Source organism: Sus scrofa, chromosome 13, assembly GCF_054392235.1.
Source record: "Sus scrofa isolate SSC_HxYL_T2T_F1_AM1 chromosome 13, Sscrofa_HxYL_maternal_Yorkshire_Landrace_v2.0, whole genome shotgun sequence".
Lineage (NCBI taxonomy): Eukaryota > Metazoa > Chordata > Mammalia > Artiodactyla > Suidae > Sus > Sus scrofa.
This window is the reverse complement of record NC_139395.1, coordinates 158,761,550-158,787,719: the sequence shown is the minus strand read 5'-3', so window position 1 is coordinate 158,787,719 and position 26,170 is coordinate 158,761,550. Positions and strand designations below refer to the sequence as shown.

General features: G+C 35.5%; 1 protein-coding gene across 4 annotated transcripts in view; it reads right to left on the bottom strand.

The window, feature by feature from the left end:
* LSAMP (limbic system associated membrane protein) overlaps positions 1 to 26,170 on the bottom strand; it is a 626,714-nt gene that overhangs the window by 266,341 nt on the left and 334,203 nt on the right. For all 4 annotated transcript variants that reach the window (XM_021068414.2, XM_021068415.2, XM_021068416.2 and 1 more), the window contains 1 exon segment: positions 20,615 to 20,847. In XM_021068414.2, the coding sequence (XP_020924073.1) occupies positions 20,615 to 20,847 (233 nt within the window).

The window sequence follows — 26,170 nt, the reverse complement described above, 5'->3', positions numbered from 1 at the left end:
AATCCATGCCTCTGCAGTGACCTGAGCCACCACAGTCAGATTCTTAACCCACTGTGCCACAGCAGAAAGTCCAGAACCTTCATTTTTAAATTAAATATAACATAGCATAGTTATCTATGAGCCTATCAAAACATTTATTTTGGAAAATATGTTCTTGTTTCAATAATATAATTATTATTTAAATTATTTCTATAAATTATTTTTGGAAGGTAACCCCTAAGATGGTAGTACTTTGGTACTAAGGCAACACATATTTTTTGCACCAAGACTAAATCCCAGTATCAATAATGAGAGTATATAATTGAGCTGGGTAATACTATGTTAAGTAAAGAAATGAGGCAAAATATACATTCATAAAACAAAAATTATTTCCTTACTCTTCATAAATTTATTGGTAAAAAATTATCCAAAAGAGTGAAAAGATACAATATTTGAAGATGGGTATACCATTCAAATAGAGTGGACTATTTTAAAAGATAAACATTATTTGAATTTATAAACAACTTTTATATTGTTAGTAAATTAATTTTGTTATTATCACTTCTGTGTGTTTGTGTGTGTGTGTGTGTGAGAGAGAGTGTGTGTGTGTGTGTGCATACAAATAATTACCTTGAAATCAGAGTAAATCTGTCTAACTAAATCTGGGTATCTGTTTATGGTGTTCTGATCTTTGAATCTGACAAACCCTATCAAGCATTTTACAAGTAAAATTACTGCACAGTTTCTAATAATCCTTCTAATAATTACACACAACTTTTTTTTTAACCATTTAAGCTGATGATACACACTGAAGAGACAAAACACACAAGATTTAGCCTAAATTATTCCTTTTAAAGGAAAAAGAGATTGTTCTCATTATTAGAAGGCAACTCAATTCATGTCATATTTCAAGGGATTGACTCTTCAATCCTATAGGAAAAATGAACAGAATAGTTGAGTATCCTGCTCTACTGAAAGAAAAAAATTACATCAAGATCATGAGTTCAAAATAAAAGATCAGTTAGGAAATAAAATATTTCAAGTAATGTAGTTTATGAAAATATCAAATAAAGATTAGCTAATATAAACCTTCCAGGAGGTGTCTATTACAGCAGCAACAACAACAACAACAACAACAAAAGAATAGTTTTTTCTTCACAAGGCATGACATCCTGTCAAAACCATTATGTTTCTAATCCTCCTTCCCTCCAAGTATTTGATCTCCACCATGCTTTGAAATATCCTTTAATTTTCTATTTGCCTTGTTTTTGTTATTTATTTGGCCAAGTTCTAGGTAAATACAATAAATGAGAGCTGATGTAGAGGAGTAAATGGGTTATAATCATATTTTCTTCCTTTTTAGGGTTCGTTCTCAGAAGAAGAGGGTTCTAATGAATAATTAATTTGGTAAAACAAGCTTCATTAATAATTCCTAGAGGGATAATCTTTTGCTCTTCACTGCTGTAAGCACTTGGCATTTCCTAAACAAGATAAATATAAAAACTTGAAGAAACTTAGAAAATAAATCTGTACTCTTTTCTCCCAATGATCCAGGCTGATGAGGATTTGAGACATTTTTCTTAAATGAAAAAGCAGTAAATAGCCCAGATGTGGCTAACATGTTTTTAAAATAGATGAAATTTTAAAAATGCCTAGTAGTAATTGAGCATCTATTACATGTCAAGTAATTCAATAAAGACCTAAGTTAGAATTTTTTCAAATCTAAATATGCACTCACACATATATACTCACAACTATAAGAGTGCTAATCTTACATTCTCTTTTTACTGAAAATGAAACTCAATCACAAAAGATAACATAATTTTCACCAAATCACATGGCTAGTTAATGAGTCAAACTGGAACATCACTTATACATTCTGACCTTAGAACCTATGTTCTTAAGCCACTATGCACTAAATCTTTACAGCTAAGTTTGGGATTTGATCAGGTGTGTCTTCTAAATGTCAGGTTCAAGATAATAACAATAAAAATATTTAAAAATTTGCCATGCATAAGCTGTTTTTTCAGCTACACATTTTTCTTATGTGTAAGAACAGAATTCAGGAGCAGCACTTAGTCATTTCAGGAAAAAAAAAAGAAATAAAAGAAATGTCTCCTGTAGACAGGTGAATAACAATCAGTTTGGAGTTTATGACTAAGCTAGCAAAGGATTCTGTGAACAGCTGTTCACTAGGACTATACGACCAGTATGCTGAAAATGGGTCCAAATTATGTCCATGCCAAGCCAAACGAGAAAAGAAATAGTGATTATTAAAAAACAATTCAACTTATATAGCATTTATCATATTTATTATTTCATGAGATAGCAATACCTCAAGAGAGTTAACTGACCATATATTAGGTTTTGTTTCCTATGTTTGGTCAATATTTGTGATACTTGTATTTTCTGTAACGGTCTCTGAACTCAAAATGCTGTTCCAATGCCCTCTTTTGTATTAGTAGGTGATATTTGGAATAAATTCAGCCATGGGGATTACCCTTACTTTCAGAACTGTTTCAATGAACTAGTTTTCCTATCATAATAAAGTCATTTATGTACTCTATTTCTCAAATACAGACTATATTACCTAACTCCACACATTATACAGGTATGCAGAGGAAAAAAACCTAGCAAGGATTTTGTCTAAGCAACATCTCCAGATGGCCATTTTCCTGCCAACTTAAATTAAATACTCCCAAGAGAACTATTTACTCTTTTCGTTATATCTCTCCTCTCTGTCCAAGGAAGCAACATGTTAGGAAAACAAGCTAACAAACAAAAATGACTTCTAGAATCAGACAGACTCGAGTTTGAATGATGGCACTATCACATATTAGTTGTGTAAACTAGGTGAGTTATTTGATCTTTTCTGTCTCCATTATCTTACTTGTAATAGGGCTGATAATCACTTAAAGGGTTTGTATGAAGGTTATAGATAGTGAATGTAAGTGCCTGGTACAGCTAGCAGGTTCTTTAAAATGGGAGCCATTGAATTATCCCAACACTCAATGCCACTCTAGTGGAAATATGCTTAGAAGAAACCTCGGGTTCACCTTTAAACTCTTTATTGTTTTTCCAAAATAATTTGAATAATTCTGCTAGAGATACAGTCTTCATCTGTTAAAAAATTGCTTCATTTTCTTCATCCATTAGAACTGTAGTCAACAAACCTTCTTCATGACATAATATTTTTCAGAAACTGCATTCCAAAACATTCTATTTCAGATTATCTTTTCTATGACTGAGGATCCCATGCATGATTTTTACCAAACTAACACCTTTTGACCTTAATAAACTTTCAATCTCACAGTGAATTAAATCTAAAATTCTCATCAACTACCTTTACAATTCTTTATATGACACCTTTACCCTAGTATAGCTCCTAATTGTCCACCATTCTCTTTGTTCCTAAGATCACTTCATTTCCACATATTCATGGTCTGCTTTATCCAATTCCTATTTCTTTCAAGATTTTGTATTTTTTTTCCTCCAAAACCCTCCCTCCCTCCCATTTTACATCTGATCATCCAAACAACTATGGAAATAACACCTATTCCAGAAATCCTATGATATTACTATTTAGAAAGAGAAGGCTTAGCTGAGTTTGTATCTGCCTTAGTAGAGCAATGCTCATCTTCTTAAGTCCTCACCAACTTAGGGAAAAGCATCAATAACTCCCTTTAATTTACAAATCCCACAGGTCTCTCTTTAGGCTTTGACTTGACTAAATATACTCCTTTAATGTCTTCCTTTCTATCTGTGTATGATGCCTTAATGTCTGAGCTTGTACTCTCCTAGAGAGCATATAATGTGTCTGCCTCAAATGGTAGCCCATGCAGAGAGATACTTCAAAAAATATTACTGAAGTTGATGAAGAGGGAGATGAACAAAAATGTGGTATTACTGGCTAAACTGCAAAACACGAAACTCTAAAATTCTAATTTTACCCAAACCAATCCTACCATCTCATGCCCAGAGGCACTCAAGCAGCAAGGTTGCACAGCTTACACACACTGCTGTGAAAAGCAGACCTCATACAGCAGCCGAGGTACATAAATATGCAAATCACAGATGTATATAGACCCAGCCTTCCAATAGAGAACACCAGCTGTCACAGGCAGCAAACTCACTTCGAGGACTTGGCACTGGTGAATTGGCAAATACCCCCTGGTTGTTCTTGCCCCATAAATCATGGACCATTTGGCCAGGCTGCATTCTTGAGCAGGTTTTATCCCTCTTTTAACTAAGTTTAACTCTAAAAACTGTTTTTATTTATGTTTAAAATTTTATTATTATTTTTTTTTGTCTTTTTGCTATTTCTTGGGCCACTCCCACGGCATATGGAGATTCCCAGGCTAGGGGTCTAAATGGAGCCATAGCCACCAGCCTATGCCAGAGCCACAGCAACGTGGGATCCAAGCTGCATCTGCAACCTACACCACAGCTCACGGCAATGCCGGATCATCAACCCACTGAGCAAGGGCAGGGACCGAACCCACAACCTCATGGTTCCTAGTCGGATTCGTTAACCACTGCGCCACGATGGGAACTCCTAAAAACTGTTTTTAAAGTAATGAAATATTCTGATAAAAACCCTTTATAAAGTGGGCATAACGGGAACCTACCTCAACATGATAAAAGCCATATACGACAAACCCACAGCGAACATCATTCTCAATGGTGAAAAGCTGACAGAATTCCTGCTGATATCAGGAACAAGACAAGGATGTCTGCTCTCGCCACTACTCTTCAACATAGTTCTGGAAGTCCTAGCCACAGCAATCAGAGAAGTAAAAGAAATAAAAGGAATCCAAATCAGAAAGGAAGAAGTAAATCTATCGCTATTTGCAGATGACATGATACTATACCTAGAGAATCCTAAAGACTCTACCAGAAAACTGTTAGAGCTTACCCACGAATTTGGCAAAGTTGCAGGATACAAAATCAATACACAGAAATAGATAGTGTTTCTATATACTAACAATGAAAAGGCAGAAAAGGAAATTAGAGAAAACATCCCGTTTACCATCACATCCAAAAAAATAAAATACCTAGGAGTAAACCTACCTAAAGAAACAAAAGACCTGTACTCTGAAAACTACAAGCCACTGATGAAAGAAATCAAAGATAACACAAAGAGATGGAAAGATATACCATGCTCGTGGATTGGAAGAGTTAATATTATCAAAATGACTATACTACCTAAAGCAATCTACAGATTCAATGCAATCCCTATCCAATTACCAAGGACATTTTTCACACTACTCAAACAAAATATGTTAAAGTTTGTTTGGAAGTACAAAAGACCCAGAATAGCCAAAGACATCCTGAAAAAGAAAAATGGAGCTGGAGGAATCAGGCTCCCGGACTTCAGACTATACTATAAAGCAACAGTCGTCAAAACTGCATGGTACTGGCACAAAGACAGAAATATAGATCAGTGGAACAGGATAGAAAGCCCAGAATTAAACCCATGCACTTACAGCCAACTAATCTATGACAAAGGAAGCAAGACTATACAATGGAGGAAGGACAGCTTATTCAATAAGTGGTGCTTGGAAAACTGGACAGCCACAGGTAAAAGAATGAAATTAGAACACTCCCTAACACCATACACAAAAATAAACTCGAAATGGATTAAAGACCTAGATATAAGGCCAGACACTATCAAACTCCTAGAGGAAAACATAGGCCAAACACTCTCTGACATAAATGACAGCAACATCTTCTCAGATACACCTATAAGAGTATTGACAATAAAAAGAAAAATAAACAAATGGCACCTAATCAAACTTCAAAGTTTCTGCACAGCAAAGGAAACCCTAAACAAAATGAAAAGACAACCCACAGAATGGGAGAAAATCTTTGCAAATGAATCGACTGACAAGGGATTCATCTCCAAAATTTATAAACAACTTCTGCAGCTCCATACCAAAAAAACAAACAACCCCATCCAAAAATGGGCAGAAGATCTAAACAGACAATTCTCCAAAGAAGACACACAGGTGGCCAAGAAACACATGAAAAGATGTTCAACATCACTCATTACTAGAGAAATGGAAATCATGAGATACCACCTTACACCAGCCAGAATGGCCATCATCCAAAAGTCTACAAACAGTAAGTGCTGGAGAGGGTGTGGAGAAAAAGGAACCCTAGTACACTGTGGGTGGGATTGTAAAATTGGTGCAACCACTGTGGAAAGCAGTATGGAGATTCCTCAGAAAACTAAAAATAGAACTACCATTTGATCCAGCAATCCCACTCCTGGGCATCTATCCAGAGAAAACCAGGACTCAAAAAGACACATGTACTCCAATGTTCATTGCAGCACTATTTACAATAGCCAGGACATGGAAACGACCTAAATGTCCATCGACAGAGGAGTGGATCCAGAAGATGTGGTACAGATACACAATGGAATATTACTCAGCCACTAAAAAGAACGAAATACCAGCATTTTTAGCAACATGGATGGACCTAGAAACTATCATGCTAAGTGAAGTCAGCCATACAATGAGACACCAACATCAAATGGTTTCACTGACATGTGGAATCTGAGAAAAGGACAGAGGGAACTTCCTTGCAGAACAGATGCTGACTCACAGACATTGAAAAACTTATGGTCTCTAGAGGAGACAGTTTGTGGGGTGGGGGGATGTGCTTCGGTTGTGGGATGGAAATCCTGTGAAATCAGATTGTGATGGTCATTATACAACTATAGATGTGATAAATTTATTTGAGTAATAAAAAATGAAAAAAATAAAAAATAAAATAAATAAATAAATAAAGTAATGAAATAAGTTGCTTTAAAATTTGATCTGAGTCAAACACAGGGAATTGATTGTTCTCTGGACACATCCTCTCCTGTATCTTGCCATTAAAAAAGAAAAATCTATACTCCCCCATCCCCCACCAAAGAAAACAATATTAAAATCTCAAGCTAATGTTTTGTTTCTCTTTATTAAAGAACTATTAGGAAGGATTCTGCTGGGATTTGGGTGATGAGCAATGCACGGAGTTCAGCAGTTTGTTCTTTTTTTTTTTTTTTCTTTTTCAGAGACTACTGCAGACTACAGTCTTAGAAAACTCTAGATCCACAAGTTATCACAGTAATTATGCAATAAAAGTGGAATGGGGAGGAGGATGAAAATATATAGTGAATATTGACAAACCTGTGGCACCCCTAAAGTCTATGGAAACTCTAGTTTAATGGGAAAATGAAGAAGAAATTCATTTCTCAACAAACAATGAAGAGGCATGGTTTACAACCATAGAGGCATTCTGAGAGAAGTAAATATGTCATCGATTTTAAATAGCAGTATTATCCAGCAGAGAGCAGATCAATGAAAGTTGCATAGGTTTTCAGATGCTTCAGGATATTAAAGAACAATCTCATTTCCCCTTTCATAAACCACTTCATCTAGAAGCATAATTTAAAACGTGCCATAAATCATTATTTGCTCAGCAACCAATCAGCATTCAGGAAAGTTATATCTATCACTCTTCTTCTGCCTGGAACCATCTGAAATGCTCCCATTTTTGTCAACTGGTAGGTCTGGTAACAGTTCTTCTAACTGGCTACTTGATAGAAAACAGTAAGTTTTCTTTAAGATTTAATATTTTTTTTTCATCAAAGCAAATACTAGGAGAGAAGCTGATATTTTTCTTTGGAAAACTTAAAGTACTTAATAATTATTAGTTGGGTGATGTTCATAATACCCTTGCAAAGAACCTGATGGGATTCATTGCTGTTTCAAAGAGAGGGAGCAGGGTACAGATAATTACTAAGGTTTGCTCCTTCCATACAAAGGTAAGGTGATGAAGAATCTCAATGAATAAAGACTAGGATTTTCATCAATTGTCAATATTTTTTATATGATTTCGTCATCCACTGTGAATGGAGATGCTGCTCCTCTGCGAACCTGGAGGATTCTGTTAGAAAGTAAGACCATTAATCCATTATCCACTAATTTCTGAAACATATTTTCTGAAGTTCTGTGTGATTTCAAGGAGAAACAAAGCACAGTCTATGCATGCTGGGAGCAAGTAACTGTAGAGGAGATAAGATGTATATCCAAACAGTCATGTTATAAAATGGAATGTGATATGTGTTCAGAGAGAAATAAAGTGCTTCTAGTATTAGAGAGAGCTTACATGTGAATGGTAAGATCAAATGAGCCATGCTAGAGAAAACAATCTCCCCAGAGTGTGCAGGGTGATTTTTAAAAATCTCATTGGGAACCATTTATACCCTAGATTAAAATCTTCAGTTGATTTCTGTCATACTTGGAATGCCCATACATCTCTCCCCCAACTCACCCCCCTGAAAAACCCAAAAACAAGTAAAACAAAACCCCTAGCATACCTGCAAGGCTCCATAGACTTTGCTGCCTCCTCTTGTTTCTCATCCTCCTTATTCACTGTGGTCCCACTCAGCAGCCACATGCCCTAATTCTGCCTGGAATCCTCCGCACCTCACTTTTCCTGCCTGGCTAACTCTACTTTCACAATTTGCAGGAAGAGTTTGACTATTCAGGGACAGAGTATGTGCAGAGGGAGAAATTAGTTTTGAACAATATGTTGGGGTGATATCATTCAGGGCTGTGTGCAACTGTGAGAATGTGAAAGTTTTTTTGAGACAAAGAGTGTTAATATCAGAGCTATACTTCACAAATATCTAGAAGTCATATTCAGGGCAATTTAGAATATAGAAAGGTAGGAGCAAGAGGTACAACTTGTCTTGAAAGAGACATGTAGGAAAGAGGTAATGAGGGCCTAAATTAGAGAAGGTAAGAAAGCATGATTCACAAAATATGTGACTGATTGAATGGAAGAGATAGATGGGGATGGAGATGTTAGAAATAATCTTGCTTTCAAGAAGATCAATTTGTCAACATCAGAAATGAGGAAATCAGAAGTAAAAGAAGAGATGCTTTGGAGGTAAAGATTAATTTTGACTTGATCACAAAAAATGTGAAGATAGAAAGTATTTCTACAACAAGATTTCCCTCTTCCCGCCCCCCCCAAAAAAAGAGCAGTGCTGGCAATGAAGATTTAGAATCAAATTATATGGATCTTGCATTAAAGATGAGGTCAGCAATGGACACAATCTGGAAAGGAAGAAGAAGCAAGGATAGGTCTGATGAAACATGCAGCAATATTAAGATCATACAACTAGAGGATTTCAAGTTAACACAGTCTGAGAGAGAGAACATTAGAATAGGGCATTATTTTGGGAAATAAGGAGAAAAGAGACTGCAAGAAAAAAGGGAATCCTTAGTAATGTGACCTAAATAGAAGTCAAAGAGAATGACATGAGAAAATTGGCTCTTTAAAAAGGGAGGGGCATTGGGAGGTAGTAAATACAAAATAAGGAAAAGGAAAAGAAAAGGAAAAGCTATTTTAAGCAACTGAGTTGAAAATCAGCAAGTGGAGTATGGAGAGATTTCCAGAAAGCATGAGGAATCAGCTGAGATTAGCATGCCTTTATAGGGCTCAATTACATGTTACAATATCTCATTCCCTAGATACTTTTAGATGAGAGGGAGAAAAGGAAAATAGAGGTTACTCATTGGTAGGGATGAGAGAGGTCAAGACAAGAGCAAATATACGAGTTTAGGGTGCCAGTAAAAAGGCTAATGAGTTGTCAGATTATGGGCTTCAGCTTGGGCAAGCGGGCAGATGAAGCCAAGTACACGGTTAAAGCAGCTTTTAAGAAATCCAGATAGAAGGGGTCTTGTTTGGTTCTGCATTTTGTTTGCTTGTTTTGAAATCAGGATGGGACTTGGAAATTTTATGCAGGAAATTGTTTATTCTACAATTTTACTTCATCTGAAGAGATCACCTCATACAAAATATCTTTTTGTTCCTCCTCCTCAAGACTTTGTAATTGATGTGTGTGTGTGTGTATAGCATTATCTTTATATCTCTTTTAGAAAGAATATATCTTTACAGGATGTAAGAAATTAAGGCCTTATAATTTTATTCTTTTCTTTTTAGGGCCACACCTGCAGCATATGAAATTTCCAGGACTAGGGTTTAAATTGGAGCTGCAGCTGCTGGCCTATACCACAGATATATCAACACAGCATCTGAGCCTTATTTTCAACCCACACCACAGCGTGTGGCAATGCAGGATCTTTAACCCACCGAGCAAGGCCAGGGATCAAATCTGCATCCTCACAGATGCTATGTCAGGTTCTTAACCCACTGAGCCACAACAGGAACTCCAGACCTTATCATTTTGGAATTAATGTATCACCAGAGAGAAAAGACAGAAGAATAAATTGGTGAGAGAACAATGAAGGGTTGAAGGAAGAAAAATAAGTAGATAAAAAGGAAAATAAAATGGAAGTAGCAGTCACCAAAAAGAAATTTTGCTCTCTGAAAAATATTATGAAAACCTGTCCTTTCCATGATCATGAGTTTATTACTTTAATAATTTTAAAATATTACATTTAAAAAATATTTTCCAGATATAATACATGTATGCACAAATACTATTTGAAAAGTAATATAATTTTACCTGTAAATACAATATTTGAAAAATTAATATAAAACTAATTTGGCACATTTCATTCTTTATTCTTTTCCAATGGATTTATGCATGCGCACAGTGTAAGTTGTATATTTATTATAGTTGACAAAATCAAGGTTATAGATTATTCTGTTTTGTAACCTTTCACTTTAATTAACCATATATTGCAAATATGTTTATTATATAATAAAATGTTTTATAAATCATGATCATTAATGGCTGCTTAGATGCATAAATCACTTTTTAGTTGGAAGAAACAGAAAACATCTCTAGCTCTCTTGTGCCTCTCGTTGCAACTGAGAAGTGTGTAAAACCAGAATTATGCCCAAAAAGTCTTATGAGAAGTGCATGACTGCTGGTGAATCTGAACATGAGATGACATAGCTTCCACCATAGCTGACACGGTGCTAGAGCCAGACCTTTGTGAAACATCACTGATAACAGCCATTCCTATATAAACTCACTATGGATGCCACCAATTGCCCGAATAGATTCTCTTCGTTCTTCAGTTTCTTGTATAAATAATGTCTATTGATAGTTCTGAGTCTGGGTAGGTGCAGTGGAGTTTCAAGGCCTGGATCTCATGTTCAAGCCCTGGTTTTGAGGGTATCTGGATTTTATTTTAGCTTTTACATTGGATAGTAATGTCTGCATCCCAACAATACTGAAAGGAGGGAAATTCCTAAACACAGGGAAGACTTTCAAATGTTGGACAGTCATCCTAAAGTCCATCATAATAGTGTTTCTTCTTACGAAATGACCCCAATTTTACTTCCTCATTTCCTACTCTGAATATTTCAGATGTTTTCCATAATTTACTTAAAAATAATTCTATGATGAACACTCTGTATAAAAATCCATGTTGCATTTCAGAGGATTTTCTTTCCACACATCCACAGAAGTGGAAATACTAGGTCAAAGGATACAAATATAGTTTAAAAACTTTGATAGATATCCCTACATTACCAAGCAAAGTTTCTACTAATTTACACTCTCAACAGGGAAATATAAAAGTGGCAGTTTTCCCACCGACTTGACAATTCTGGCTAGCCATATTCTGTTAACTCTTTTTAAGTAGTATGGATAAAAATAATAATTTATTGCTGTCTTACTTTGCATTTCCTTGATTATTAGTGAGGTTTTATAGTTTTCCAGATGTTTGCTATTTTCAAGGATCCTTTTATAAATTGGCAATTTATGTTCTTTGACCGGTTTTAGTCAGTTTCTGTACTAATTTTTTCATCTTTATTGATCTAAACATATTTTGTTTTTAGATCACTTTATCCCTCCTCTTAATTAGAAATTTTTATATGTGTAGTCAAATTTATTCATTTTTTTCTTTATGCTGTTTTACTTGCTTTTATGCTGAAAATGCTCTCCTCACTCTGTTTGGTTATATATTTGTTGATGGTTCTATTAGGGTTTTTCTTTACTTGATAGAGGTCCCTACATTATCTTGTGCCAAGTTTCCACTAATTTACACTCTCAACAGGAAGATATGAAAGTGTCAGCTTTTCTTCTCCTTTATTCTCTGCTTTTAAATCTTTAAGGGATCTGGTATTAACTTTCATGACTGGTTGTTCAGTAAATATATGTTTTACTTTTTCTTCAATTCAAAACCATCTGTTGAATAATCATACTTTCCCCAAGTTTTTGTTTGTTTGTTTGTTTGTTGTTTTTTTTTTTCTTTTTAGGGCCTCACCTGTAGCATATGGAGGTTCCTAGGCTAGGGGTCCAGTCAGAGCTACAGCTGCCAGCCTATGCCACAGACACAGCAACATCAAATCCGAGCTGTGTCTGAGACCTACACCACAGCTCACGGCAACACTGGATCCCTAACCCACTGAGTGAGGCCAGGGATAGAACCACAACCTCATGTTTCCTAGTTGGATTTGTTTCTGCTGAGCCATGATGGGAACTCTGATTTCTCCATGGTTTTAAATAAACCTGGAACTTATATGTGGTTTATGTGGTAGTGTTTTATGCATTTCACTTATATCCACAGATTTAATCATTCTTATATAAAAAATACATTGTTTTGATAGTTTTTACTTTACAAAATATGTTAATATTTAGAAGTACAGTAGAAGCCTTACTGCCCCAATAAAACAATTTTTAAAAGTGTATTGGCTATTTATGCCCACCTATTCTTTATAATTAATTTGATAAATTTAGTATAATTTCAATCAAAAATCCCCAAAGTAATTTTTAGAAATATAAGAAATTATATTTATTTTGGGAAAAATTATCATCTTTGCATTATTTGTATCGCCATTCAAGGATGAAATATTTCCTTTCCATTAGAGCAACAACAACAACAACAAAAAAAACAGACAAAAAACAAGTAAAAAACCTTTTTCCTGCCAGGTAAAGTTATATAAACTTCTGAATTTAGGTTCTCCACATTGTTTATTTAATTTATTCTCAAATGCTTTTATATTATTAAAGCTTTGTGAATAGGCATTTTATAGTATATTTTAAAAGTATTTATTATAATCAAATATAAAAACTATTAACTTTACACTTTTTTTTCAGGTAACTGGACAACTTAAACTATTATTAGTGCTAATATTTTTGGTCATCAATTTATGAGTTTTTTTTCTTTAGTAATCACTGTAGCTGGAAATATAGTTTCTTTCCTCTTTTCCCACAACTAAATGTTTTCATTTTCTTCTCCTATTGCATTAATTAGAAATTCTACAATAATGATTGTTGGTATCCCTGCCTTATTCTTGAATTAATTACTGTTGATGCTATCCATCTTTTTCATGTTAAAAAAGACATTCTCTATATTCAGTTCACTAAATATGTGAGTATTTAATAAAATAAAGAATAGAGGTTAGGGAGTTCCCATTGTGGCTCAGTGGGTTAAGAACCTGACTAGTATACATGACTATGCAGGTTCAATCCCTGGCCTTGCTCAGTGGGTTAAGGACCCAGTATTGCTGTGAGCTGCAGCATAGGTCAAAGATGCAATTTGGATCTAGCATTGCTGTGGCTGTGGCATAGGCCAGCAGCTGCAGCTCCGATTTGACCCCTAGCCTGGGAACTTCCATATGCCACAGATACAGGCCTAAAAAGAAAAAACAAAAAAACCCAGGAAGAATAGAGGTTGGTTGAATTATATCATATGTATTTTCGTAGGTTATTGGGATTATCTCATGATTTTTCTCTTGGAGTTTGTATATATTTTATTCATATATTTCTTTACTGTCAGTGCCTTCTTAACACAGTAGGCAGCATGTCAGTCTCATATATTTCATTATAATGGATTATGCTTTGAAAAATCCTGCTTGGTTATACAAATTTAATATAAATATAAATTGTATTTTATTTGCTAATATTTAATCCTGTTATTCACCTTAAATAACATTGTTTTTGTTTTCTTTTAAAATAATCTCAAATGTGCAGAAAAATTACAGGAATAATACAAAGCACTACTATATACTCTGCCCAGAGACTACATTCAAGTTGCCAATTGCCCCAATAGAGCATTTCTAGTAAAATGATCCAGTGCAAGATCCCATCTAGTATTGTATTATGATAAACTAGCATAGTTTCTCTGTCTCTTCCGACTTTCATGACCTTGACATTTATGAAAATAACAGGCCAATCTATCTATAGAATGCTCTTCCATCTCAAAGTGCCCGATATCTTCTTATACGTAGACTCTGGTTTTAATAGAAATATTACAGAAGAGATTCTACATTCTGCTCACCATATCCTATCCTTTAGCACAGGATGTCAATTTCTCCCATTTATTTACTTTTTTGTCTCTTTCATTCTCTTTTTTTCCCCTTTGTAATTGATGAATACTTTGTGGGGAACTACTTTGAGATTATGTAAAAAGCTCAGTTCCTATTTACTTTCACTTACTAGTTTTTGAATCCATTGATGTTTTTTGCCTGAATGAATGATTTCTGCAATCAGTGCCAAATTCCTTCTACATTTATTATCATTCCTTCTACATTTATTAGTTAGAATTCTATTATAAGGCATAGTTTTATTTTCTCTTTATTTAATAATTATTGTTTAATTTATACCACTATTATAATATTGCTATTGTTTATTTCAATACCTAAATTGTCCCAGGATTGGTCATTGAAAGTCCATTTCAAGTTAGCTTCTGGGTACTTAGGACGTAACTCATTTTTCTCTGAGGACTTCTTTAATTTCTGGCACAAAGGATGCTCCAAACTCAGAGCGTTCCTCCCTCACAGCAGCTAGGAATCACCTATCTCTTCTAGTAGCCCTTTTTCCTTTTTGTGGAGAGTGATACCTTAAAATCAACATCTGGATGATATGCTTATTGCTACTAGGGTGTAAGTGCTCCAAGGTCTTTTCAATAGGCAAAGCTCGGAAATAAACAGATACATTTACATATAGGTTTCTTTCTATCTAGGTATCTATCATCTATTAAAACACTAATAACTCCAATTTCAACCCAACACTACAGGGCTTACTTACTTACTTACTTTATTTATTTATTTATTTATAGCTTTTTAGGGCTGCGTTTGCATCACATGGAAGTTCCCAGGCTAGGGGGTAGGGGTCGAATTGGAGCTATAGCTGCAGCCCTACACCAGAGCCACAGCAACGTGGGACCCAAGCTGCATTTGCAATCTACACCACAGTTCACGCACCAGATACCTGAACCATGAGCAATGCCAGGGTGAGGAAAAATTTTTTTGGTGAGAAAAAATTCTAGGATTCTATTTAATATTACGGTGAAATTTAGATATTAACTTATAAATACATTTCAAAAATTCAAAAACGGTTTTAAAAATTATCTCCAATTTGCAGAGTAGGCCATTTCATAAACAATGTTAACCAAATTAGAACAGCATAAAAGGAAAGCAAAACACTCAACATGGAAATGACCACTCTAGTACAGGTACCAAACTAAAGAATAATGTAATAAATAAATTGAAAATAATATAAATATAATAAGGTATGGTGAATGAGATATTTAAAAACAAGGTTCACATTTTTAAAAATATCACAAAAAATATCATTTGTCATATGTCCTTTGTATTCACATCCAGGTGGAGATTTTCAATGTTACAGTTTAAAAAAATCTTGTTTTTGAAAGCCACTATTACCAGAGCTCAAGAAGATGAGATTAATCTCTGTTTTCGATGAGTACACTGGTTTATTTTATTTTACATTTAATATTTCTATTGCAAGCCTCTAGTACCTGCTTCACAGAGTTTTAGATATAATTTGATTCCATGCCATGCAGGAAAATGAGCAGGCAGGCTGCAGCAAATCCCTCTCATTGATTGCTTAGATTTCTAAAACAGTAGTTCCTGGTTTTTTCCACGTACATGAATCACCTGCAGAGCATAAAGTATTTGCAAATTTTGGCCACATTCCCAAAACCTATGATTCAATTTTTCTGGGAGTGGTTCTCAGGAATCTGCATTTTGAAAAGCACAATAAACCAAACTGCTGATTTTTTTTTTTTTCAGGTTTTGCAACAATCAGATAAATACTGCCTTAACACAAGCACCTCCACCTGAGGCACAATCAGAAAAAAATAGGCAATCATAGGAAGGTAACCTTTAGAGAAGAAATGGCAATAACAGGAATGATGACAGAGGAATCTGTTTATTTTATTGAAGTTAAGGGTGATGTTTTCTTTCTTCTTTTTTTCTTTTTTTAGGGCCGCACCTGAAGCATATGGAAGTTCCCTGTGCTAGGGGTTGAATCAGAGCTGCAACTGCAGGCCTACACTACAGCTTGTGGTAACACCAGATCCTTGACTCACCAAGGCCCAGGATTGAACCTACAACCTCACGGACACTATGTCGAGTTCTTAACCTGCTGAGCCACAATAGGAACTCCATGGGTGATGTTTTCTTAATCTTTGAACTTGGAATCTGTGAAGGAGGTAGTGTACGAACCAAATTATCTGGCTTTAGAAATGGGTTCTATCACTTAATGGGTAACTCAAATGTTTATATAGCTTTGGCTATTCAAATATAATATCACTAATCACAAGTGATCCCCAAAATCATCACTAATTTGTGTTTTTGCTGATGCAAAATTTTCACCTGTGTACCTCACAAAGAAATGTGTGGAGATATCATTTAGCTAAAGATTGAGTTTAGTGAACCATGCAGCACATTTATGTCAACACAGGTTATTTTGTGTATAATGACCCTCATGAACTGATAAAAAAAAACACAAAACTTACTTTCTCTCTGAAAAATAACCACCAAAACAAAAAAGTTGGAGATGTTGAAAAGTTACTAACATGGTCAGAATATATAAAAGGAGAGTAAGGTTCCAGGTGAAAAATGGGACGCAGGAGAAATGTGAGGGGGAGAAACACTTAAACATTTATAAAGCTGAGATTTTTGAAGTCTAGAGCAGTTTTTATGTCTCAACCATTTATTTTTTCAGCTTTGGTACCTGAAAGTGGACAGTTTGGGGAGAGGAGGTTTTCTTTCCGCAGGACTTGGCTAGGTTAAAAACCTTAGAGCGCCTAAGATGTTATCTTAAAAGTTGAGGTATCTGTCAATCCACCCTTTCTGTTTGATCCCAAGATTAGTTTTAGGAATATTCAGGGATGTAACACTATCTAAAAGTGAAGGAAATTATGCAGGATTATTCCCCCAGCTGTTCTTAAGGTATAAACTTCTTTTAAAGTAGTGGTTCTCAAAGTATGGTCCCTGTACCAGCATCAGTATCAACTGAGCATGTGTTGGAAGTGCAAATAATCAGGCTCCACCCCCAGAACTATTTAATCAGAAATTCTGAGGTGCAGGAGCACCACCGATCTAAAATTGAACTTAACAAACTCTCTATGTGTTGCTGCTGTATGTTGCATGTCATCCTCAGACATGCTTAATGAATGTAGCTAAAAACTTAAAGTGGTACTGGTCTAAGACTCATTAGAATCCTAAAGAAGTAAAGCTAAAGACTGGATGCTAGGGAAAAGGACAACTGAAGACAGTGGACTGGAGGGACCCAAACAACAGCCTGAAAGAGCCTACCACAAGGTTAACAGACAAAGAGAGGAAAGACTCAAAGAGTTGTTGGACTCTGGGCAGGACCCTGGGGAAGACTGAGCCTCATGAGAGACAGAGCAGCAGCAGCAGTGCGGCTGTTGTCACAGTGGGTGTCATCATTGTGGACATCACCATCACTATCATCATCACTGTACTGGGTGAGAACACATGATCCACAGACACCAGGCTAGGGGCCCACCTAGATCATCTAGTTTAATCCTTATGATTCATTAAAAAGGGCTTAAATATTTAATTTTATCTCTATTTTACATATTACAAAACAGCCTTAGAGAAATTAAGTGGTTTACCCCCAACTTTATTTAAGTAGCAAGAAGAATAACAGATTTGAAGTAGGCAGTGTGACTGCAAAGCTCACGTTCATGACTACTATTCTTTAGTGATGTCCTGTATCTTTGGCACAAAGGTGCCTCACCATTGGGCAAAGGAAAAGAATACAGTACTTATTTAAGGATCAGTTAAGTGGGATTTGCAGAAACCACTGAGAGTGAGAAAGGCAGAACTTGAAAAATTTCAAAGACCCTTGTAGTCTGAAGGAAGGTGCTGTGGGATCTGAGGAGAGAAGGATGCCAGCCATACCTAGAAGCAGCATCTTTGATGTGGTGAAAACGTGTAGAGTTGAGGTATGGAGTAGGCAGCAGCATGAACAAACAGCATGAAGGGATGGAATCACTGACATAATCACAAAGTTGAACATCCTAAGGGGAAATGAATCAGCCATCTGGTGCCGGATATCAAATGCCAACATCCATATAATTGTCCAAAAAAATCCCCTTTAGTAACTCAGGCTCAAGGAGGGGACCTTTCATCATCATCCTTGCAAGTACAGGCTTTGTTGCTCTTTTTTTTCTTTTAAAGCAATATGGTTAAAAAGAAAATACAGTAATATTTTTAATCAAATAGACGTGGGTTTGAAACCCTGTCCTCAGCCAACAGGCAGCCTTGGGCAGGCTCCTTATTATTTCTGAACTTCACATTTTTTCATAGTTATAATAAAGTTGTTAACACCTACTTAAAATAATATTAGAATTAAACAAGATACTAAACAAATGCTTAGCACTTAGTATGTTCTTCTCCATTCCTTAATGGTAAGTTAAATTTAATAACTTAATATTAAGTTAATACTGTGTTATTTTCAGTTGAGCTGACATGGGCTGGCTGTGTACACAGTATGATTTAACCTAGTTCTAGCTTTAACTCTCTCAAGATGGTTATGTTTGTAGCTAAAAAGTACATAGATGAATAAGAAAAAAGGGGGGAAAGGCTTTGGTCATTTGGCACTAAGAGCTCAGACAAATATAAATCTGGTAGTTCTTAAAGTCATAAGTAAAAGATTTCCATTCCAATAGAAAGTGCTTCAAAGTTGATTCCCGGTCTGCTTGGCTCCAAACTACTCGCTAAACTCTCTATGTGACCTTTAGCAAGGAACCTCAATTTAATTTAACCTCTGTTTTCTCATCTGGAAACTAAGAAATGTAATACTCAGATTGCCCAATTTTATTCCACATAGGACAATACACATTTTCTAGTTGCGGTCTCTAGCGGCTTTCCAATAATTTTAAAGGCTGTGAAGATATTAAAATTGTGTACGAATCTCATAATGTGTGGAGCTGGTCATTAGATAACATCTCTTTTAAGGTGCCTTAAGTAAACTAGTTATCTCCCTCCCTCTGACATTAAATGAGGTAGAACTTCTTTTGTTTTGAAGTGTGTGCGGATGTGTGTGTATGCGCTTGTGTTTCGAGGGAGCTGGTAAGTCAATCCATTTATGTCTTTATGTATCTGCAGTTATGTTTATACATTTAAATGGGCTGCCTGAGATCCAAACCCTGGTGTGTCTTATTATGGAGCTCAAGTGTTCTCCATTGAACTATTAGGACAGCAACCTATGCTTTGGCTATGATAGGAACTTTGCAAGTCAGTAGATATGCCTTTTACAAGCAATAAAATGAAACTCCCAGCCATTGCAAATGGACCAAGATAGAAGTCACATGACTAAACCACCCCTCCACCAGGCAGTCTCTGATGTGTTTTACTCTGGTTTCAATCTATTAATCAGAGGACTTGGGAGAGCAATAATTTAAATGCTGCAATAATCAATTCCATAACACATTAATAGAAGCTACAGTCAAACTTTGCCATACAACTGACTGCACTGGCATCTTGACAGGAGCCCTAGGGCCATGCCTAATTTGCATTAAATTTACATAAAATTGTAAATCAAGAACACATGAACACAGCCCTGATATTTGTTAGTGCTTAGATCCTTCCTGATAGATGGCTTGAAACTGCTAGTAGCTTGACTTAGCTTGCAATAAAATCATGCAGCTGATCAGCTTTGTTCTCATTCTGCAATTACAGGGAAAGAGACCCAAGAGAGCTATAGTTTAGGGGCTTGTGTATGCCATTTAAAGTTTTCATCCTGTAAAACCATGACTCAGATGTGCCCTTGGAAACCCCAATCTAGATGCAGATCATCCCCAATGACTTTGCAGATCCTCTCGTCACTGGATTTGCTCACAAATAACTTGTCATTAAATAGAGATACAAACCACAAAGAAAGCTAGCTGAGAGGATGTCAAGGCCTCCCTCTGGAAATTTTTATTTTTCCAAATAACATTTACTATCATAAAAACAAATAATTAGTGACATTCTTTAGATTGAGGAGAGATAAAATTCAAGTCTTCAGCAAAGCATCCAGTACTTAACACCATGATAAAGCGGACTTCTCAGGATTCTGAGCATTCTGTGTATTCTTCTGTCCCTGTGAAAACAGCTGTGGCCTTTTCTATGTGTTTCCACACTCAGGGAAGGAGAAAATATTCTCACCAAGGGTATTGGCTCACAGTGACAAGACTTCTCTTTCTACATTCCCCTTAATTCTCTCATGTTAGGCTTATCCTTTTAGAGAGAAAATAGATGCTTAAGTGCCACAATGAATTTGGAAGTGATCTTAGAAGTGTTCTTTGATTTCAGAAAGGATGAATTGAGAATTTTGTACATCATGATTATTTTCTGTCCCCCCAACCTCACGTCTCCATTCTCACTTTTTTCTTACCTTGCACGATCAAGTAAACTTGGGAGGTCTTGGGCTCATGCTGTGTCTGCACCGAGCAAGTGTAGGAACCCTCATCATAGACATCAACCTTCTGGATTCGGAGGCTGTATTCCAGAGAATGGCGTTTTTCCAGCTCAACCCGGGGGTCCAAAGACCACTTGTCATGCCCAGCAAAAATGATGCCAGAACGGTTTAACCAGGCCACCTTTGAGTTCTTATCTTCTACAACGCACCTGGCAAAATAGAATAACACCATTAGAGCCTTAGCCCTACCTGTATCTGCAAGTCATCCTCCACACAATTGGACTCAACAAGACCAATCAAGAGAAATAATTATGTGCAGGACAAAGCATGATGATGCCATTTCTTAGAGTCCTGAATATTTTCACTATTTCTCTTTTAAGATCTAATTGCCATCCAATAGATAGATATCATTATATTATACCCAGTTTGGCAATAAACAATCAGAATGAGTAACACAGGCAAGTCAAGTTAAATGAGTATTGACTTCCCACTGGATTATTTTCTTCTTGTCTAGAAAAAGCTCATTCACACAGAATTCCATCTGTTTAAGCAACTTTGAGAATTCGATGATTGATAATGTGATATATTTACTCAGTTTGAATTGCATTTATTCTTTCATTAGTATTTGCTAAAGTCTTATGTGATGGTAGATTCACATCATGCCCCACCACTGTAGGAATCAGCCTGATTTTCAGAGATCGCTTCTGATCCTTACAAGTTTGGAATACCCACTCCTAGGAATGGGAAGTGTATGTGCAGGTCTGAGGGTAAGTAAATAGGTATTGTATTATGAAAATCAAAACTGGTATCATCTTGCCTAAGTTTGGGTCCACCTGCTGAGGGCAGCATGGTGTCTGCTGGCAAGACTGCTTGCTATCAGCATTTCTGTCACATTAGAATAAATTCAATCTTTTATTGCAGATGAATACAACACTAATTTTGAAGTTCCCATTCCAAGAAAGGTGAAGGGAAAAAATGTCTATTTGAAGAACAACTTATTTTGGAAATCTAAAAGGGTCTCTTTCTGAAACTTGAAAGATGTAAAGAATGTGGATTAGTGGAGAAGGGGTAAATACTTCATGTGAGTGTGGTTTTCACCTTCAATTTCAGCAAGAATCTGGCAATGGAAAAATCATGCAAAAAAATCTTCTCTCTGTATCCCTTTGGCAAGATTTATGTCTGCCCTACAGGGAGATCGTCCAGGACCCTGTTCACAGCTGCAGAGCCAGCTGCTCAGCACTCTGGGGCATGAAGGATGGACAGAAGGAGCCAGGAGCATGACAGCAGAACAATTAAAATGCCATGTTCTTCTGTATTTTCCAAATTGACTCCAACCAGGTTTTTTCTCAAGTCAAAACAGCCATGCACGGACAGGAAGTTGATGCATGAGCCACAGGCTGACCACCATAAAGGTAAAGAAGCCAACCCATCTCTCTTAAAAAAAGAAAAAAGCCAAATCTTTTAAAAATACCTCACCTAAGTACAAAAATCTTCTCATTATCCCACTACTTTGGGGTGAACTGTATATTTTAGTAAACATGAGAATTTAATTCTCATGTTGTGCAGGTCTTTCTTTTCTTCTACCACCTACTTATTTTCATAAACATAGGTTGATTAAAGTATCATTTAGTATCTTCAATATGTGTTTTTCTGCTATGTAGATATTATTGGAATTAATTATATGCTTAATAATTTAGAACCTCTCTAAATGGGATGTCAAAGCTAAATTCATGGATCTTTGCTGCTTCTCTCCAGATTCAGTTTCACTTTGCCTGTTCTATTCTTTGGTGGCATTAAATTTCTCTCCTTTTTGGAAAATGTCTTGAATTAGAATCATTTATGAATCAATTAATAAATTGTTTGCTATCTTCTAGATCATAAATAAAGTTAGCTGATGTAGGTTTACTGTGTTTTTCTTTTCTGCTGAAATGAATGGAAATTCATCTCTGTAAATGAATTTTAAATCTTCCATCATGTATCCTTGCATTTTTTTGTATTTTCACCACACAACACAGTAACTAAGTATGCTATATCATAGAGGTGTATTCTGAATGCTGTTTAGCCCAGAATAAGGCCTTAATATGTTCATCTTGGAAACATTACAACATGCTATATTTTACATACATATGGCCTATAAATAAAATAAAGAGAGATTTTGTCTTATTCACTAAAGTACCTCCAAACAATAATGTGGTGCAAAATAGATCCTGGTAAATGTCTGTCATATGAACTAACAATGTCATAAAGGCAGAAAGAGGGCATACAGTTATGCATATTCCACTTCCCTACCCCAAGCCCTTACAAAATCCACAAATGAACTGGGCAAATTTTCTTGTCAATATAAGGTAGAGTTTCTAATTTGGGTCTTTAGGGTCCTTTGGACACTTTAGCAACTTTTGTCCATGGGAAAGTTCAAATAATCATTATTATAATCATTATTATATATAATACAATAATCATTATTATATATAATATAAACTATACATATATTATTATAATCATTATTATATATAATAATCATTATTATAATCATTATTAACATAATCATTATCCCGAATTAGTTTCAGAGAATGTTCAGATCTGTCTTACCTAAAGAAATAACTGACGATCTCTGCAAAATTGCCACACCCATAAAACACATCTACCAAAACAAAATTATGTGGAAATTTTGCTATGACAGTCTATATAACATCTTATGACTTCATTCTCTTTTATTCATATTTATTTTTTTTAATTTCTCTTTTACTTCCAAATAAGTGAAAAGTACATTAGAATACACAAGTACACACAGACACTCACACTTTTTATTAACGTAGTATGATTAGCCAATTCCAAGCATCAGGGCATAATGTTGCATCTTTGAAAAGGAAACCATTCCTCTAGATATGGATGGGTCCTTTTTTTATGTAGTTAATAGTTCAGAGTAAATGTAATGACTCTATAAGCTAGAAAATAGTCTTTCTGCAACACAGCTAGCACTTTCATACTGAAAAATGAGCAAAAAAAAAAAAAAAAAAACTCCACAATTTCAGAAATGTTAAAAGTGATTAAACCTTGATTTAAGGTGGCAACTCTTTTGAACTATAAGCAGTGTATATAAGCAAAAAGATGGTCAAAGTAAGAGTCTCAATTTATAGAACTTTTGTTTGTTAAGTGAAAATAACCAGTCATATAGCATAGTCACAGAATGCCTAGCTATTCAGAAATGAGGAAATGCTGATTAAATGCAGGTCCAGGTTCCAGCATTCACTGACTGACCAGTAAGCATCATGAGCTTGCATCTAGCAGGTAGGTAGCTTAAATGTGCATTAGGTATGCCTGTGGAGTAAAGGAGAATTCTCATGCCAAGCCATTGTAATAAGGTGATGAATTATCCCTACCCAGAATGCTGCTTTAATACTAGACAATCTAGTTCAAAACTAGATACCTAATGACCTTATCTTCAAAATGAGCCTTGGCCAAAGCAGGATAAGTGTTAAGAAACAAATTTATAAATCTGTAAGTGTTACATGTTATTTATATTTAACAGACTGTTTCCTCTGGGGGCTTAGGATGTGCAAATCATTCCAGGCTTTAGAAAGGACTGCATGATAAAAGACAGCAGGTGTCTGTATAGGTGATTCACTTTGCTGTATACCTGAAACTAACACAACATTGTAAGTCAACTATACTCCAATAAAATTTTTTAAAAAAGAGAGACAGAATAGGTGTTAGTGCCAAGAGAAGAAGGCAGAGAAGTTCCTTCCACTCTGGGTTGGACTTCTGGCAGGCAGCTGAGGACATGGAGATAGAGTACAAAATGTCACCTCTCTAAGAGATCTTCTCTCATTAGTGTCCCATCCTTTTTCTTGGCTCCTTCTTATGACCGCATTTATACTCCACACTGCATTCGAGTTATCTGTACTCATCTTTCCTCATAAGCTCATGAATGAGAGTGACCCTCCAAGAATTCGCCTATGGAGGCTTAATGGAGCCAACAGTATCAACCCACTGTGAATAAGTAGGCACTCGCTGAAATGAGGAATAAATAAACTTAATATAATTTAACACACTGCTATTAGATCAATTAACAAATATTTGTTAATCTAATAGGTGCAGGGTAGATGGGTAACTATTTTAACTTTTCTTAAGAAATAATTAGAATCATCAGATACATAAGGAAAAAATTACAGAGTATTATTGAGTGTGGCATTATCATGAAAGCAAAGGAGAGAAACAAAGTGTGCTCAGCGTTTCTTTTTCATTATGAAGAAAGATCATCCCTAGAAATTAAATAATCTATATCACATATGAAAAACAGTGAAAAGAAGCATAAAGCACTAGATAAATATTTAGTAAGTTGACCACTTTAAGCATGAACCCACAAATATGAGGTGGGTTACATACTTTAACTATGAACCTATGATTTTTTTAAAATGACTTAAAAAATAACAGGAAAGGCAAGCAAACAAATTTCTATCTTCCCTGTTCAGTATGTCTGAATCCATAAAACTGTCACAAAAAAATCAATGCACCCATAAAAATTTCAAGCAGTGGATCTCTGCAAATACTTTACACCAAGTACATTATGCACACTGATACCAACGGGTATATTGACAATTTCACTCATAGTGCATTAAGTCTGGGGATCGTGCTTCCAAAACGATGAATATAATTGGAAGCAGAAAATAACTGCTAAATTTGCTTTGTACCAGTAGATTGCTTAATAGCATATTTACTGACAGTGTATCCTTGATATGTGATACACATCTAACAGATATTACGCCTGTACAATTGCTACTAGGTAGATCTCATTTTTAACATGCATTACTGGCTGCTAAAATTATATCAAGTTAGTATTAGAATTCATCTGACTTTCCTCTACTGCTCAAGAGTATAATCTGGTATTTATTCATTAATAACAAATAAATACATTTTACTTAATTTCTCACTAGTTATCTTCATATTTTTTAATCATAAGGACTGGGGGCAGTGGAACTGGATGGATAAGAGAGCTTTATTTCTTTAATTAAGAAAGAACAGTTAGATGAGTGGTTCTCAAGTAGGGAGCAATTTGTGCTTCCAGATGATATTTGGCAATATCTGAAAACATTTTTTTCATGGTTACAACTGCTACCGGCATCTGGTGGGCAGAGGCCAAGGGTGCTGCTAAATATCCTATAATGTAAGGAAGATCCCCATAACCAAGACATATCGCATCTACAATGTTGGCAGGGTCAAAGTTGAAAAACCCTGAGTTAGACCTTGGTCTCTTGGTTAAAATATCTGGAAGCAAAGGTCAAACATCTACAGAGCAATTTTTTTTCATAAGCATATGCTTTTTAATTATGAGCCACCAGCAAAATCCCTGAATTATATGTCAAGTTTGTGAGAGAGATACTACAATGAAGACTAGTAGTACTCTGGTTTATAAGTTAGTAGTTAATGAATCATGTCCCTTTGCTGTTACATTTTAGATATTAATTATATAACAATATAATCCTGTACATTACTGATAGTACATGAGAAAGCTATACCTTAGTTGCTTCCTAA